This window comes from Plectropomus leopardus, chromosome 6 (genome assembly GCF_026936395.1).
Source record: "Plectropomus leopardus strain MGB_pleo_1.0 chromosome 6, ASM2693639v1, whole genome shotgun sequence".
Classification (NCBI taxonomy): Eukaryota; Metazoa; Chordata; class Actinopteri; order Perciformes; family Serranidae; genus Plectropomus; species Plectropomus leopardus.
Genome location: NC_142181.1, coordinates 23392461 through 23410786, shown reverse-complemented (window position 1 = coordinate 23410786; position 18326 = coordinate 23392461). Strand labels below are relative to the sequence as shown.

At 38.1% G+C, this 18326-nt stretch overlaps 1 protein-coding gene across 5 annotated transcripts; it reads left to right on the top strand.

Moving 5' to 3' along the window:
* Positions 1–705: 705 nt before the first annotated feature.
* On the top strand, positions 706–18297 carry dyrk1ab (dual-specificity tyrosine-(Y)-phosphorylation regulated kinase 1A, b). 5 transcript variants are annotated; one of them, XM_088079019.1, is made up of 12 exons: positions 731–810; positions 8775–8844; positions 10526–10722; positions 11033–11125; positions 11259–11447; positions 11694–11841; positions 11949–12235; positions 12394–12540; positions 12886–13026; positions 13155–13458; positions 13714–13838; positions 14648–18297. In XM_088079019.1, the coding sequence occupies exons 2-12, from the start codon at positions 8832–8834 to the stop codon at positions 15233–15235; spliced, it is 2232 nt and encodes a 743-aa protein (XP_087935145.1). In that variant the 5' UTR covers positions 731–810; positions 8775–8831; the 3' UTR covers positions 15236–18297. The 5 variants fall into 5 exon arrangements, with proteins under 5 accessions (XP_087935146.1, XP_087935145.1, XP_042342216.1 ...); XM_042486282.2 differs by lacking the exon at positions 731–810 and adding an exon at positions 6071–6924; XM_088079020.1 differs by lacking the exon at positions 8775–8844 and having other exon boundaries at positions 706–810.
* The last annotated feature ends 29 nt before the right edge of the window (positions 18298–18326 follow it).

The following is an 18326-nucleotide window of genomic DNA, read 5'->3' as shown; positions in this document are numbered from 1 at the left end:
AAACGAACAAACAAAACACCTGGGAAAGTTTAAATAAATGGAGACAAACCACTTGAAAGAAACAACTTAATAATTAAAATAATGATGTAATAGAATTTTAAATATCTAATTCTGATAATTATAAATACAGATCTCTGAACATTTTCCCTAGCTTTTTAAAAATAATTGTCTAAATCTACTAATTTCTTGCAATTTACAGGACATTTCCATTTTTTTGCCATGTTTTTGGAAGAATTGCCCAGGGTTCAAACAATGCCTATCATATGTAATATAGACATCTATAGTCGCTATCTTTGAAACCATGATTTTGGACACTTCAATAGGAATGTCTCATTCAGACAAACATCGGCTTTGTTAGATGTGTTGTTTCTTGTCTGGTCCTGCCACCGCTACAAGGCGTTCAGTGTGATAATGTTCTGTAGTCTCATTTAGCTACTTGTTAGCAACTAACTTTTTTAAGACACATAAAAGCTTCAAAGTTTGTGATTGGGGTATTTATGACTTTTTATGTCATAGAACAAAACGTGAGAAGCCCTTAAGCTTACAGACCTTATTTAAAGCTTCTAACGAAAAACCCATTCTCAAAAACCCACGACTTTGAGACGAGGGAATCAGTGGTGCTGAAATGCTATCATTTCTGGGTTTTAGGCCTCATTACTGTGGTTCTCTATAGTTACGCACTGATTTGTAATGTAAAACTGCTTTTGTCAGTGTTTTACAGGTTTTAATCACCTGGTCCCTTTGTTTGGGAGTGAGGGAGACCTTGTCGGCTCTGGGTATAAACCTCCTGAGAATCTGGATCAGAAATAGGTAAGCACACATTAGCAGAAATCCCCCTGAAGAATGAACATTAGAGGAATTCCAACCAGAAGTTTCAGCTGATTGCAGTCTTCAGTCTTCACCACTAGATGCCACTAAATCTCTCTAAATCTTACACACTGGCCCTGAAACTAACCAAATAGTTTTCTAAAGTAAAAAATCAACATATTTTTAATCATCTTTTCATAAACAATGGATATATCCTAGAAATTTCCTGTGACTCAGGACATATTGTGCCTCAAAACAGGACCATTGTGCCCTGATATTTATTTTGTGTAACATTACAATGTAGAGGTGGTCATTATATAACACTTTAAAACCTGGATTGACATCAGTTTTCTTGTGCTGCATTAGGATGCCTCTCGCAAGCTATTTGCCCCTTTGAAACCTGAGCAATCTGGTTCGATTTCTTCTGAAAATATAAGACAATGACCAACTTAGCAAGAAATAACGCATTAATTGCAAGATATTAGTAACACATGACAATAAAATAACCTCAAATCTATTTTTTTAAAAGTGGGATTATTCAGAATCAGAATCAGAATGCTCTTTATTGTCATTATACAGTGTACAACGAGATTGGAGAGCTTCTCCATTCCTTCAGTGCAAAGTACAAAAGCTTTTTACAGAATTAAATACGGGATAGAAATAAAAAATAAAAAATAGACTTATATACAGCTATATACATGGGTGTGGAGGTATAAGTTAAATAATAAATATGAGTAGAGCGACTCGGTGAAAATTATTAGAAAACGTTAGAAAATTATCAAAAACAAAAAAGAAAAAAAAACGAGAAAACTACATTTTTTAACTACAATATTTTTATTTATGTTTAAAATTGTATATGAATACATACATTTTACTATTTTCGGCACTTTTTATGTCATTTCTTTTTGTTTGATTTGTTTTTTTATTATTAATTGTTTTGCTTATTTTCAGATAACTTCCCTGTCACTTCTTTACTTTTTTTTTGCAGTTTTTTGTGCCATATCTTGTTATGTTACTCATTGCAATCTGATCATGTTTTTGAAAGAAATCAAACTAATTTTTTCAGGTTTCAAAGAGTTAACCATGACGTGTGTTTAGCGTGTTTAGTGTGTTTAGCACTGGTGCCTAACAAAAACAGGTCTTAGTTTTGACAGGTAGGGGTCTTTCTGCGTGATGTTCTGTGTCCCCTGAATCTGCAAAAGTTCCCTCAACGGAAATATTGTATAAATTTCCAAATTATGAGTGTATTCTTTCTCTAGCCTATACATGCAGATGATTGATTAGCAATCTGCCCAAGATGTATGTCTTACCCAAAAGAGCGCTGACCCTCAACAGAAGTTATTTGATCAGACAATGTTCCTATAGGCCATAGTATTTTTTTATTTTTATATTTTGTTGTATTTTTTCTATTTTATATCTATTTTTCTTGACTTTTAGTACTTACTTTTATTTTATCTTAATATGTTTATTGTTATGCACCAAATTCCTTACATGTGAAAACTGACTTGGCAATAAACCGAATTCTGATTCTGACATACATATTATATGTCACCAGAACAAATATAGTTATACTGTGATTTTTCCTCTCTCTCAGCTAAAAGAGACTGTAACCAGCAGGCCTGACTTTCAGTGTCTGGTATACGCAAAGACACATAAATTACATTAAGTTATGATTAATTCAGAACTCTGCTGACTATGACTACTACAGAGGGAGAGAACACATAACGCCTGTTTTAAAGTCCTTACATTCATTGATTGTCAGTTTTCCTATTGATTATAAAATTCTTTGGTTTTGCACTGGCCTACTTCTCTAACCCAGTACCAGTGGTGGACAGTAACAAAGTACATTTCTGTACTGTACATAAGCACAGTTTTTGAGTATCTGTACTTTACTTGATTATTATTTTTTGGAAACTTATAACTTTAACACCACTACATCTGAAAGGCAAAAATTGTACTTTTGACTCCACTACATTTCTATGATATGTAGTGGATATGAATGATTCTTGCTTGAGATCAGCAGATGATATTGCTTTTTTTTTTCTTTTCTAAAATGCAAAAGTTCATAAACTGTGTAGTTTGTTTATTGAAGTGGTGTTCCCATACCTCTACCTTGCGCTTGCGCTACTCAGATTGGGCAGCTCATCAGTAGTGACAGGTAGAGATGACAGGTCAAGCTGTTTCACATTTCTGCCAGTGCTGTGTAATAGAAGTTCAATCAATGTATGTACTGACAAAAAAAGCAGTCGACATTTTTGGTCCAGATTAAAGCTGATAGTCGTTTAGATGCTGTGGTAAATCCTGTTGTTGTTAATGGCTGTTTCAATTTCAATCTTTAATCTCTTTGGATTAAATATAACTAAATAATTAACGGAAAAAAAAAGAAGTTGAAGTAACCTAGCCTACAAATTATGACTTATTTACTTGCTTTGACTGATTATATGAGCAAGTCAATGCATTCAGTGGGTTGTTTTAAAGTCATCAGGCTCTGGTAATGTAGGGTACTGTAATAATTTCCAAAAATGCACTGAGATTTAAAAAAAAGAAAAAGAAAAGGAAATGTAATTTGAATATTTAAGTAGGCTAAGCAAGTACTCCAGTAATTTAACTCATGTAATGATTTGACTCTGCAACTTTCACATGTAATGGAGTAATATTTGACGAGGAGTATATATAGTTGGACTCAAGTAATAGAGTTGTGTGCCTTGTCCAACACTTCCTAGTACTGGATTGACTTGTCTGACATGCTTCAAATGTATGAACCAGAACAATCCCCCAGGTTGTCTGGCACCAGTCTTTTAGTTGTTTCACATGCAGTGCAGGAAAAAAAAGCAACAACTTTTTGTGAGGCAGCTATAAGTCTTCACCCTTAGAGCTCTACATTAATTACATCACCTTTTAGAGACCTAAAGTAATTGACCTGATTCCAAAAAAACTCAGGATGGACACCTCTCAAGTATAACAAATTTAAAGTAGAACCACGTTAGACAATTACATTTCTTGTGTAAATAAATACAATATCAATATTTTTATCACAGCTCGAAAACCTGCTACGTCTATTCCTTTCTCTTCCTATCAGTGTCCAAACTCAACAGTTACATAAAGTTTTTGCTGATTTAAAAAAAGTCTCCCTATGGGGTTTTCACATACCAGCAGATGTCACAAGTTGACAGTTTGACTCACGTCACAGAAATCATGCTAGTAGGCTGCATGACTGAATGTTACATGGAAATAATTGCTGGTGTAGTGGAATGGTTTACTGTCTTAACAGCCTTTGATGAAATGACGAGTATTTAAGGAAAGCAAAAAAGGTTTGTTTAGAATGACTGCGATGAACAGGTTCAGATTTGACTTCACTGAATTTGATTACATTTCCACTTGTCAAAATTAAAGTGCAGGCTACTTATTTATTATTTAATTTTGAACTGTTAACAGTTATCCTCTGTTTTTAGCTCTAAACCTAATGCTTAAAGTAGTAGAAAGTTTTAAAATGACACTTTTTCAGATCATACAGTGAGCTTAAACAGGTGTAAAATAAACTAGGATAAACACCGACGAAAAGTAAATACATCGTCAGATGTGAGAAGTGTCTGGGCTACATTACAGGATATGTATGTATGTATATAGTTTTTCCAATCTGTCTTAAAACAATAGTGAGTTACCCCCCCATTGTACATTAAAACAGGTTTATCTTGCATCAATCATTCCTCTTGTTTATCTGGCAATTAAGAGATTCCCTGTCATTCTTAAAGACATCTTTCATTTATAGTTCATCAAATAAATGTATAACAGCAAAAGTATTTCTGTACAAAGAATTAGATCGATAAGTTTGTGCAAGTAATGGTAGGCCTAAACATATTTTTTAAATTTTTGTTTATGCTGATACATGTATGTTTCTCAAAAACTATTATGTAACAATAAAGAGGTTCTCTCTCAAAGGACAAAATAAGGAAGGAAAAATACAAAAAAACAGGCCAGCTCTCTAAATGCATAAAACATTCCAATTTTAAGTCGTGGACAAATAGCCCACAGTGAATATCTTCCAACCATTTTTGTTAGCCAACCTTTTTGCCACTGCAGCTTGTGCAAACATTGTCAGTGGAAACACAAAGAGGGACTTTTATACTAAAACGACTATATATAATTATCATTATTAATAATAATAATATAGACCTTATTATTGCTTTCTGGCCAAAATGTTTATGGTGGTAAGGGGAATGTTTAAGAGTTTAAGAGGCTGTCGACCTTGACGACCTTACTATTTCTAAAATCCTGGCTGGGGGTGGGGGTTGGAAAACACTACAAATAATAAGCACTGGGGAGGGAGTTATGGTTTGTGATTTGGCTTTGGGGAGGTACATTCAACTTTATGTTCATATTTTGTATTTGTCTTAAATTATTATCATTATTGTTATCATCTTATATTGTCATCAGGTATTGTTTTCTTTTTATTTATTTATTCTAATTATCTGGTTTTATATACCATCAGCACAATCTTTTGGGTATTTAGCTGCCAACTATGATTATCTGCTATATTGATGGTATTTATTTCATTGTTGGGTTTGCTGTTTTCTTTGTTTTTCTTGAAATTGCCTGATTTATTTTACTTAAATCCTGCATTGTTTTAAATCTGGGATCAACCTCGTAAAGAACTTTGTAGCTTCGTTTCGAAAAGCACTTTGTAAATAAATTTTTATTATTATTACAATAATAATTATCATTGTTATTGTATGAAATACCCTCAGAACACCAAAACCTGCATGTGGGTTTGAAAAACATATTTTCTTTTAAAATCTTCAAAATCACACTGCTTGGCATAGACAGAAACTGTGAAATACTGTTATTTGTGGTGGAGATAGGGTCACTCCGACTCTAGAAAAAAAATATTTGTAGCTCAGGGTAGGGTCATGTTAGGCTATTACAAAATAAATCACATCCCAGGCACCCCTATACTCTTATAAATAAAGTACAGTCCCTAAGTTATTCAGCAAATCAACACTGAAGAAAGAAAACGTGAAAAAAACTCATAGATGTGAGAGAAGTAGCTAAGGCATGAGGTTACCATCATAGAGCCAATTATAGTTTCACTTTATAAAAATAAACGCAGTCTGTGGATATCTGCCGGATGGTAGCAACAGGCCAAACACGGGTAAAAAGACAGACAGGGACACACCACTGGAGTTATGTGTGTCCTGCAACTCTGGCCAGTTAGATTTTATTCGTCATTGGTACATCCGGGTGCTTTATTTTTTGATTGACAGTTGCCATGGCAACAAGCTAGAGCATCGCCATTTTGTCAGGAGGGTTTTTTTCCCAGCTCAGTCTTTTCAAATGTTCTCCCTTCCCGCCGGAATAATGCTGTCAGTGGATATATATTTGACGTTTTTGGATATCGAAATGCGTCTAGTGGATCGGATTAAGAAGATCAAGAGGCCGACGTTTTAACATAGTTGAAATAATTAGGCGGCGCCGCACTAACTCAGTTGTCCGTGTCTCTGGTCCACCGGGCCGGTTCACTGCGCAGGTTTGGACCGCGCGCCATTTTGTGAAAATTGACACAAAATTCCTAACCAAAATTATCAGAGGACACGGTTTCTGTTTCATGTGTGAAACACTCTGGATTTAACTGTATTGTCGTATTTATCGAAGTGGCCGACGCTAAATTTGCTAAGACAACGTAAAATCAGAATTTGGCATATCGTTTATTTAGCGGTAGCTAGAATTGTTAGCTTGAGGCTAGCCCAAGGAGCTACAGCTAGCCAGGGCAGGTAGCTAATGTTAGCTGCGTTCATTTTGTCAACTAGCTAGCCAGTTCGCTAAGGTTAGCTAGTGAGTTATGCGTGCTAGTTAACGTTAGCATGTTGCTAGTCATCAGCTGATAGTAACGTAAGTCAAACTTGCTTCGATTGCCGATGTTGTTCGTCAAAGCTTGGGATATGAAGAGCGTACTAAATCTGTCTGGCGAATTATTTTAAGAGTTTGCCGACCAGAGGACGGGGGATTGGATTTAACGTTAACATTACTCGCTAACCGTGCAGGGAGGGGAGAATCTCAAGCTGGATAAGTTTCCTCATCATACAGGTCATTGGACTTTAAATGAAGATCGTGCCATCAGAGGTGAGCAATTGTAAAATGTTATCTTTGACTTGGTTGTCTTGAAATTTCACGTTAACGCTTCCGCAGATGTATATTAAATGCAACGTTAACAACGATGGACGCGACAGTGAAGTTGAGAATGGTAGCTTATGGTATGGCGGCTAGCTAACATTTTGTGGCGGAGCCGACTCCTCTGAAGGCAGCGTTAACGTTTGCCTTCAGTCAGTAGGTCAGCGGACTAATTTTAATGTTAGATCAGTCTTCTAGCTTGTTGTGGGTTAGCGGGTGCAGCGGATTGCATGGACTTGGACGAAGAGACATGCTGGCACGGCGTTAACGTTACAGCTAACCCTGCGATATTAGACACTGTCATTGTACGATTTAAGCAAAATGTAGCCTTGCGAGCTAACAGCCGCGTTTGATTTGCTGTCAATGCAGTGTCCAGTTGTATTAATACTAGAGGTGTAGTTTGGGGTTTTGAATTATTCGGTGCCGAATCTCACCTAGCTAACCTGGCTAAGTAGCTAATTCGGCTAACCTGGCTAGTGGTTAACGTTGACTTGTTGACGAACCAGCTGAATGGGCCCCACAACCCGCTGGCTGAACACAGCGTCACTAGCTAACGTTAACGTTGGATTGGTGAGAGATATGCTTGCTTGTCCCGCAGTTTTCAGGGTAACGTTAACGACGACAACGTTAGCTAGTTGGACTGCTAACGGTAACGCGAGTCCGAATAGCCATTTATACGAGGAATTTTAGACATACGCGACCGATATGTAGCAGGAGAGGACGCAAATTAATACTGAATATGCTTTCTAAATTCCAACCATGACGAGATCTACCCCATCATCTGTAAGTACAGAGCTACCCGGGCACCGTCTTTTATGCACGGACGTTAGGCTTTTAATTGTTTTGGATGGGTTACATTTGATTCAGCCTCTGAATGGATCTAATCAGTTGGGCGTGAGAAGATGACACATAGGCTTGTTACAGAGGTCTTCAGCTATTACCCATGATATGATACAGCTACTAATGGCAAGCTAGCTGTCGTTATATTTACACCTAAATAGGCCCGTTGATGCCGTGATGAGCACAGCCAGGAAAGGAACTGTTCATATGTCAGTACTGAAGATGAACAATAATTTTAGGAGAGGGTGAAGAGATACAAGTGCGCTTGCAAAATGGCTTTTTGATCAAATACAGCTTGAATTTACCCATTAGGGTTAGTGATTTTTTTAAAATGTCAATTTCACCCTATAGTTAGGTTAGTCTGCTGTCGGGTATTGTTTGTAAAATGGGCTCAAATCAAACTTTTTCAGATCCTTGTCAATTTGCATGATACAGTAACAAACAGTACTGTATTATAACATAGGTACAGTCATTTTAGTCATTTTAATTTTAAAAGTGTATTTCAAATCATTCTTTTATTGTAATTAAAAAGGTATATTGAATATGGACATGCTGCCAGGAGATCCAGTGCTATTAAGTCCACAACAATATTAATCCTGATTTGTTTTGTGAAGTGTTACCTTGTCAGTCACTTTCTAAGCAAACTATTTATCGTTTAACAGTTTCACAAAAGCTTCAGATCTGTAGTGTTTTGAAAATTACAATTCCAAGACAATAACTGAAATTTTAATTTTGATCCACAAGCTGATTACCTTTGAAAATTGAATTTCAGCTGTATTTTTTTTTTAGAAAATATCCCCAAAAGTTCATACATTTACCCAAAGCACACTTTTCAAAGTTTTGGTGTGTCTTCTGTTCTTTAGGGGCCTTCTGTACCTTCTTCTCAGAAAGTTTAACCACTGTGAAGTTAAATCCCCACAAAAGATGGCACAATGATAATGATCTGTTTTTATTCTTTGTAGTGGGTTGTGGTTTGCTGCTGGACTCTCCTCCCAGGATGATATGAAATTTTACAGGAGATGATGCATCCAGGTTAGCTGCTATATATTAAGCCTTAACCCTTTGGTGGGAAGTGGTGCACCTAAGATCTTCTCTATCACTTATTTTGCTTTTTCTAATTTTTTACATCCAGAATCGCAAAATGTAGGGCTTTCTTAAGTGATAAAAAAGTCAAACAGTGTTATATTATTTTTAGAATTGGTCAGTGCAGTATTTTTAAAAAAAAATGCAGTTTAACCTTTTTATTTGATGACAGATCTCCAGGTGATTTAAATATGATTTTTTTCAGGTCTCAGGTACACAAACAGAAAAATATACACACTAGTTACCATGACAAATCAGTCTTATCATTTCAGTGCTTTAAACTGATATTGTATTAAAATGATCCAAATTAAAATGATTGCATTTATATAATTTAGCTACATTAATTTTATCTCAATAGTATAGTTTGGACAAGCCCTCCATTATGAGCTTTTATTTATGTTTTTCTTTTTTTTTAAGGTTTATACAATGGACATGTTTTAAAAATACAAAATACATATAAAAAACATTTTTTTAAACTATACACATATTTATATATTATATACACATATATTAAAACACACACATAAATATATAGTATATAAAATATTTTATTTTCTTAAAATACAGACTTTGCCTGTGCTCTATCATCTTACAGTTCCCCTTATTTCTGTCAGTGGATGTGTATTTTTTCCTTTTCCAAAGCTGGGTCAGCTTTCTAATGCTCTCAGATGGAGTGCAGGTTTTGGGCTGTGCAGCTATTTTGCTGTCAGGCTCTTGTGTTGAAAGCAGCGTCTAAGTGTGCCAAAGTTCAATTTTATTTCTTGTTTATTTCTTGTTTTCTCATTGGAAAATGGGAGCAGCTCTGCCCTGGCAACAAAAGTAGGCTATTTGCATACTGCGTTGTGATTGGTCTGTGCATTGATGGGCTTGCCAAATCACGCTGTATCTCTGTGGTGATAGGCTATGCTAATTAGGTGCTGTTGCTGGGATTCTGAATAGTGGTTACTGTGTAGCACTGGTGAATTGTGTTGTCTGGTGAGAGATGCTGATAGCTGAACATGCTATTTGATAATTTTTTGATTCCTTCTGGCTTAAAATGAAGGATGATTCACTGTACAGTGTGGGGATGCTTTTTTTCCACCCCCTTTCACTGTTAAACCTGCTGTTTTGCTCCTTTTCTTCGCAAAGGTTGATATATGACTGCTATATTTAATTTTGTACTTATCCTTTGATGCATTTTTCTGACTTTACGTGTTTAAACAAAAGACACTATTAATCTGACATGTTTATTAACAATGAATTGATCCTCTTTTTTTGTTTTAACATCTTATGATCATTTTTGTCTGCATATTTGTGTGACCTTTATAATTTCAAGATGCATGTAAATATTACAAATACATTATTTGCATTTTGCATATATTTTCTTTCCCCAAATGTACATTTAGGTATTATTGTGTTAAAGAAATTCACACTGGTTAGATTAACCAGCAAATAATGCCTCTTTATATTAGATTTATACAGTAAGAAGCAAATACCTTTATCTGTTTTATTTTTGGGCCATTAATGTGCTGTGTGGAGGAGGAAATACAGCTGTTTTGCATTGCCTTTTTCCTTCTCTTTGTGTGTTTTGTTAGATATAATGTTGAATTAAGGTTATATGCAACTCAGAGCAGTGTTAATTTCCTTCTAGGAGGAGAGACTTCAGCATGCAAACCTTCGTCCGTCCGGCTTGCGCCCTCTTTTTCTTTACACACTGCTGGTCTTCAGATGGCTGCTCCAATGCCCCATACGCACCAGCAGTACAGTGACCGCCACCAGCCAAGCACTGACCAATCTGTTACGGTCTTACCGTACAGCGACCAGACACCACAGCTCACTGCCAATCAGGTACACTAACCCTACCCTACCCCGGCTCTTGCATTTCTTTTAGTCTTAATGTGTGGTGCTACAAGAATTGCAATACTTAATATGATTTGAAAGTCTGCCTCTCTTTTTGCTGCTGTCACCAGGCAGAGTAGCTGCCTGTAAATGCTCTCTCAGTCTAGCCATATAATATTCAGCAAAATATATTGTATTAAATTGAATAAGTGGCCTTCAAGATTAACATGAACAATTTAGATAAGCCCTCTTACTTACAAAAATCCTATGCATATTGTTTGTTTATGAAATGTTGTGATTTTCCCATTTGATACTTCAGAGGCACATGCCCCAGTGCTTTCGTGACCCAACTTCAGCTCCCCTGAGGAAGCTCTCCATTGACCTTATCAAAACATACAAACACATCAATGAGGTTTGTTTTGTTCTTTATTAAATACATGTAGCTATTTCATCTGATTGTTACATGGGATTTGTGAAAATTGTAAGACTAACATTACAGTTCTGTAAGTTTGATCATGTGAATTGTTTACTTTTTTAATTTCTAGGTGTATTATGCAAAAAAGAAGCGACGGCACCAACAGGGTCAGGGTGAAGACTCCAGTCACAAAAAAGAGAGGAAAGTCTTTAATGATGGCTATGACGATGATAACTATGACTACATCGTCAAGAATGGGGAGAAGTGGATGGACCGCTATGAGATTGATTCCTTGATAGGAAAAGGATCGTTTGGACAGGTGCTTAATTATAAATTACACACACACACACACACACACACACTTTGTTTGAGTCCATGTGACTGAACTGTATTTCTTGAAATTGGAGAAACAACTTGTGGCTTTATTTTACCCTGAATGCTTGATGCCACTTGCTGATGATTTTTGATGTACAGTTAACATTTGAAATGTTAATATTTATTTTCAAAGCAGTTGCCCTGATTTAATTTTGGGAAACATTTTTTTTTCTCTTTTTGGCATCTTTAGGTGGTGAAAGCGTATGACCGTGCTGAGCAGGAATGGGTTGCCATTAAGATCATCAAGAACAAGAAAGCTTTCCTCAATCAAGCCCAGATTGAAGTGCGCCTCCTAGAGCTCATGAACAAACATGATACTGAGATGAAATACTACATCGGTAATTCACTCTTAAAATTTTGCCTCCAATCTCACAAGACATGTAAAACAAATCAAAAGGCTTTTTCCTGTATTTGACTCACGTGGGCACAATTTGTTCTTCTGCAGTTCACTTGAAGCGTCACTTCATGTTCCGGAACCACCTCTGCCTCGTGTTTGAGATGCTTTCATATAACCTGTATGACTTACTCCGAAATACCAACTTCCGTGGCGTCTCGCTTAACCTCACCCGGAAGTTTGCCCAGCAGCTATGCACGGCGCTGCTTTTCCTGGCCACGCCTGAGCTCAGCATCATCCACTGTGACCTGAAGCCTGAGAACATCCTCCTCTGTAACCCCAAGAGGAGTGCCATCAAAATAGTGGACTTTGGCAGCTCATGCCAACTGGGACAAAGGGTATCTAGCTGCAGTTTTCATTATCAGCAATAAAGTGAATGTATGCACGAATGTCCCTGAGAAGGGTGTGATAGCTGTTGCTTCAAAACATAATGAATAGGTAATTCAGAGTTAACAGGCAAATGGGGAGTCTGACTGTCCATGCTTTGTCTTTGTAGATATACCAGTATATCCAGAGTCGCTTCTACCGTTCCCCAGAGGTGCTGCTGGGTATGCCCTATGACCTGGCCATCGACATGTGGTCCTTGGGCTGCATCTTGGTGGAGATGCACACTGGAGAACCTCTCTTCAGCGGAGCCAATGAGGTAAAAGGAACTGATATACTTTTCAGATTTGTGCTGTGTCATGTTTTATAATATAGTTGAGAAATGCAATGTTTGCTGTTTTTTTTTTTTTTTTTTTTAGCTGATTTCTTGCTCAGAAATGACGTCACCTAGACCTCAAAGATTTAGAAGCTGAGAGTTCGCGACACTCAGTTGTCGAGGCACGAAATTGTTTTCTCCAGTAATTATGGCCATTTGCTTGAGCTCAGAGGTTTTGACAGTTAAATCAGCACAGGGAAAAAAAAAGTGAAATTCACTGGGATATAAAAATGTCTTTAGTGTGCTGAATGTAAATGTCACGATATCTTTATTTTTATTTTTCTCCAGGTGGACCAGATGAACAAAATAGTCGAGGTTCTTGGTATCCCGCCTAATCACATAATGGACCTAGCCCCAAAAGCCAGGAAGTTCTTTGAGAAGCTTTCTGATGGTACATGGAGTGTTAAGAAGACCAAAGATGGCAAAAGGGTGAGCTCAGTTTTTGTTTTTTGCTGTTGTAAGTCTGACTAAAACTTTAATTATTGCGAAAACCGAGGTACACAGAAGTCATGGCCTGATTTAAATCTCTTAATCTTTGTGCACTCTGCCTTAAACAGTATAAGCCTCCAGCCTCGCGGAAGCTCCACTCCATCCTGGGTGTGGAGACAGGGGGTCCAGGTGGCCGGCGGGCGGGGGAGTCTGGCCATGCTGTTGCTGACTACTTGAAGTTCAAGGACCTGATCCTCCGGATGTTGGACTATGACCCCAAGAGCCGCATCCAGCCCTACTATGCCCTGCAGCACAGCTTCTTCAAGAAGACTGCGGATGAGGGGACCAATACAAGCAGCAGCGTGTCTACAAGCCCCGCGTTAGAGCAGTCCCAGTCTTCAGGAACCACCTCCAGCACCTCCTCTAGTTCAGGTAACTGCCACCTGAACACTCTGCTGCTCCGCTGTCGTCCAGGAGCGATTGTCAGTTGTGGTTATGTTGTTGTTTTTACATGAGAAATGCAATAGGTGGTCATGATTTTGTGGAAGTTGGTATTAACCTTGTGTTCCTGTAGCAGGATATCAACTGTAAAGAACAGCATTAAAACCGAATAAATGTTAAGCTAATTCTGCTGTAGCTTTTGGCATATTTTAGGTGATGTTTTTGACACTTTTGTTGAACCCTTAGGAGGATCATCTGGGACAAGTACCAGTGGCAGAGCAAGATCAGACCCTACCCATCACCACTTGCACAGTGGAGGACACTTCGGCACGGCCATGCCTGCCATCGATGGTGACAGCCTCTGCCCACAGGTCAGTAAGACACCCAGAACAATTGTAAATTTCATATTTATATTTTATATTTTTGTGTTGTGTGTGTATTTCCAAAATATTAGTGCAGTTTTGCTTTGTCGGCAAATGCACAGAGGCTGCTTCCATTATTTTAAGCTGTTTAATGAAGATCTTTTCAGAATAAATTTTAAAGGGGCTAATACATTGGACTAATAATCAAATTCCTATTCGAAATATAATATTTTTTCCATGTTGCTTGATTGACTGTTCTTGACCGTCTGATTCTTATACAGGACAGGATTAATCACATCACAAACATCAAAAACTGGAAATCAGATTTTTGTGAAAGTTACACTGGCAAAAATTTGGTATTTTTCCTAAATCTGAATCAGAAATACGTTACTGATTCCCGGGGGAAATTGTGGTTTGTTACAGTCGTTCTAAAGTCAAGCATAGAGAATTGATAAAGTAGAAATAATTACCAGCACAAAGTCTGCAAAAATAGAAAATAGGAATGCAGTAATAAGTAAAAATAGCACTGGTATGTGAATATTTCAAATTATAAATATGGTACAACACAATGTGTAAACCAGTGTATAAACATGTAAATATGAACGATGTCTATCATGTCACAGATAACAGATATATACATAAGTAATAAGAACAATGAAAATATACAAAATATTTGCAATGTGTGTAACAAATTGGGAATGATGTCAACTCTCTTAAATCTTGCAGACCACTACTTTTTAGGGATACTAACTTACTAACTGAATTATGGTGCAGCCATATTCCACAACTGACTCCTGTTCTTTGTTGGACTTTGACAGGCAAGACAGCCTTACCCACCCCCGCTGGTGTGGGGAGGTGGTGTCGGACCAGAGTCAGTCACTGGAGAGACCCACCCAGTCCAGGAGACCACCTTTCATGTTCCCCCTCAGCACCCTAAGGCCCTGCATCCCCACTCACATACTCATCACCACCACGGGCAGATGATGGCCACACGGCCACGCCCACGCCACTACACCTCCCCGACACACAGCTCCTCGACACAGGACTCCATGGAGGTGGTTCATGGCCATCTGTCCATGACCTCCCTGTCTTCCTCTGCCTCCTCTTCCTCTACATCGTCCTCTTCCACTGGGAACCATGGCAACCAGGCCTACCAGCTCCGCCATTTGCCTGCCGGAGCCCTTGACTTTGGTCAGAACGGTGGGCTGAGCATGGGGCTAGGTGCCTTCTCGAACCCACGGCAGGAGACTGGCATGGCAGCGCACCCTGCATTCTCCATGGGCACGAACACAGGGCCTGCCCACTACCTAGCGGAAGGCCACCTGGGCATGAGGCAAGGCATGGACCGGGAGGAGTCTCCAATGACTGGAGTGTGTGTGCAGCAGAGTTCTATGGCCAGCTCGTGACTGCACTGACATTTGGCTGTGTGTTCCCCTGTGCGTCATTTTTAAGGTGGTGTTTTTTACTACAAGGTGTGTTGAGAACAAAAGCTGCTCACGTCAGAAGGGAGATATCACTGAACCGCTACTACAGAGAAAAACCTTTGTTAAAAAGTATATATGTAATTTTCATCAGTTTTTCTTTTGCAATCATTAGGCACAAAATAATACTGCGGAATAACCATAGTGAGATTGAGACATCCATTTTACCATTTCACCAGTTTCATGTAACCACCAAGTAATCACCATATGGTATTATGTGGCAAAATCTTCTAAGGAGCATTTCAGAGCAAAGTTTGAAGCTGTTTTGCAGGTAGCTGTTGGTGATGAAATGCTTGGCGTCCTCTTTCGGTTCAAACCGTGGACTGCCTGACATTACTGTTCCACTGGTTCTTAATTATTTTGCCCTTTTTAAGTGAAATTTCTCGTAAAAGCTGCTTGTAAATCCTGTAGCTTGACAATGAGGGGAAGTGTTTGCGGTGATATTTCTTGTTGTTGGTCGGTATTGTGTAACTCTGTTAAAGGGGAGCACATAGCAGTGGAGTCCCTATAGCGTGTGCTGGCCGGGTGGAGAGGAGACCCCGCAGGTGGATACTGACACCAACCGGGTCGGAGGAGAGGGAGGCACCACCCCTCAGGCCTAGAGGCCCTGTAGTCCTGCAAGCTGCAACAGGGCCCGGCACAGATGAGAGCAGCGATGGGCGCGGGAGACGAAAGGATCCAGCCCAGTGAAAGGAAGACAGTCAGTGGCTGGTTCTAGATAACCCTTTGGCCTTATGACTCATGGACTTGGAATCGGATGGAGCTGGACATTATCATTTGAATTAAGATGGCTTTTCTCTATTTTTCTCTCTAGACAGCCCTTAATTCTTTGAGGAAATTAAAAACAACTTAGAAAAGGTAAATAAGAATGGTAATTTGAGGCCTTTCTCGACAAAGATTTCTTCTTCAGCAGGGCCCCACATAACAGGGTCTTATTGTACACAACAACCTCCTAAACATTACTTCTTTGAAAATCTTATTCACTGGTTAAGGATTTTGCGGTGGAAAGAACTATCTCTTCCAGAGTCTACCCTTTTATGTTTTGTTATTTTTCCCTTTTGCATGTAGTTCCTCATCAGAACCACCTGCACAAGTCTCTCCATCCAAAATATGGAAACTGAAGAAAAAAATGAGTTAAGTGACTGCCTTTTTTCTCCTCAAATTATGCTGTGAATTTTACAAGAATTTATTTTCCCTTTGGATATGTTTTTATACCAAAGCAGTTGTTTTATAGCATATAGGTGTCTGTAACCAATAATGTAGCAGTTCACCACTTTGACGCAAAGTTTATCAAGATCTTATTTTAACGTCAATACAAACAGCTGCAATATATTACTTTAGCAAAACTGGAGACCGTTGTTGAGACCGTTGGCTATTGTGTATTCTGGCCAGATTTGTTTGCAACGTTTTACCAAAACTGTTTCCATATTAATTGGTAGATTATTTTGGGAGTCTTTTAAAACTTTGGTATGCTAGAGAATTTGGTAGTTACTCTGCAGGCTCCGGAGTAGCAAGATAGAAGCTGATGGTTTAAAAAAAAAAAAAAAAAAAAAAGGAGACTAATGCGTTCTATTTCTGTGTCGTCGTTTTTCTTTTGCCCCCATCATACTATTTCAAAGGGTTTTGCTGCCTTTCATACATCATTTGGTCAACTTGGCTAGTTTCTGCCGTGAAGCAAGACTTAATGTCATTGTCTTGGCAGAGTAAGGATAATCGTGGCAAATCAGTTTGTGTTGAATGGTATTTTTCTGATTTGGTAGGGCAGATCCCCCATGATTGTTGTCCTATTCAAAGGGAAAGTGTGTCCGTCAGCCCACAATCACATGCTTTGCCTAGGCAGACATGCATGTCCTCAAAACATTAGTCGATAACCAGATTTTTTTTTATATCAGGGATTTTGAAGTGCTTTCTTTCTTCTGTTGCTCATTTTACCAGCTCTGAAATTAGACAGAAAAAAACCTGCCCACAGCCACCTTTCAAATGAAGGGCAGGCCACAGGTCATGCTGTTGCCATTTTAAAGGAGAAACCATCGTAAGAGATCATGCTTGGTATTTCCACAAACACAAATGTAAAGCTACCTATATTGAGATTGGGGTTTTATCTGGATGTCAAGGTTAATTGCAAATTTGCAATCATTTTTCATACCCCGCAGAATTTGAGACATTTAGAAATTGCCAGTGGTTTTATTACTGGCACTCATACTGGTACTAAACATTCCAAAAATAAAGACTGAAAAAGAAAAAAAATTGACTGCAGTGACTCGTAAGTGTGCGCCTATTTCAGATCATGCTGATTGACCTCTTATTTAGAGCAGTTGTCATGAAATGCAGCCCCTTTTTAATAGTTGAAATAGAATTTATGTATATATTTATATTTTTTTAATAAAGGAAGTATAGAACTCACTACCTTGCTCCTGCTGGTATGTTGATTATGTTTGTCAATTTGGTGACCATTCAGTGGGCAGGAACTCCTGTTTTCTTAGTGGCAAAACCTTGCCTTTTGGCAAAGGTACTTGACTACATCAGGACAACACTATGAGGTAGGGTTTGAATCAAACAGGGAAAGCTAGATCTTCAAACCTTAATAATTTTCACAGGGTATATTGTAAGTGCATGTACATCACAAACCTTACTTTTTGGTTATATGAGAAGCACATGGTTGAAAAAAAGGTTCCATCTTTCATAAGCCTGTTCAGTTTGTGGGTTATACACAAACACATATACTTGTCGACATATCTGAACACCCAACAGAAGTTGAAATCCTCTTATTTAATTTGGATTTATCCTTTTCATTTTTGATTTCACATTTTTTCACTTTTTTTGTACATGCAACATGCACTATAGAATTGAACAGCATGGGGGAAAGGATAAGTCCATGTATCCACAGATTGTAAGATCTAGTCAAGACTTTGCTGTGTTTATGACAATGCCCTTTGTATTATATTAAGACAGTCTTATGTATGATATATAAAAAGAAGTTAATTGAATTGCTCTGTGTGTCTTTATTGATCTCCAT

What these genes read in the sequence shown, in the direction of transcription:
- dyrk1ab (XM_088079019.1), top strand. An exon ending in CATACAAACACATCAATGAG is followed by an intron (nt 11,126 to 11,258) that starts GTTTGTTTTGTT and finishes TTTAATTTCTAG; the next exon opens with GTGTATTATGCAAAAAAGAA. An exon ending in GTGACAGCCTCTGCCCACAG is followed by an intron (nt 13,839 to 14,647) that starts GTCAGTAAGACA and finishes GGACTTTGACAG; the next exon opens with GCAAGACAGCCTTACCCACC.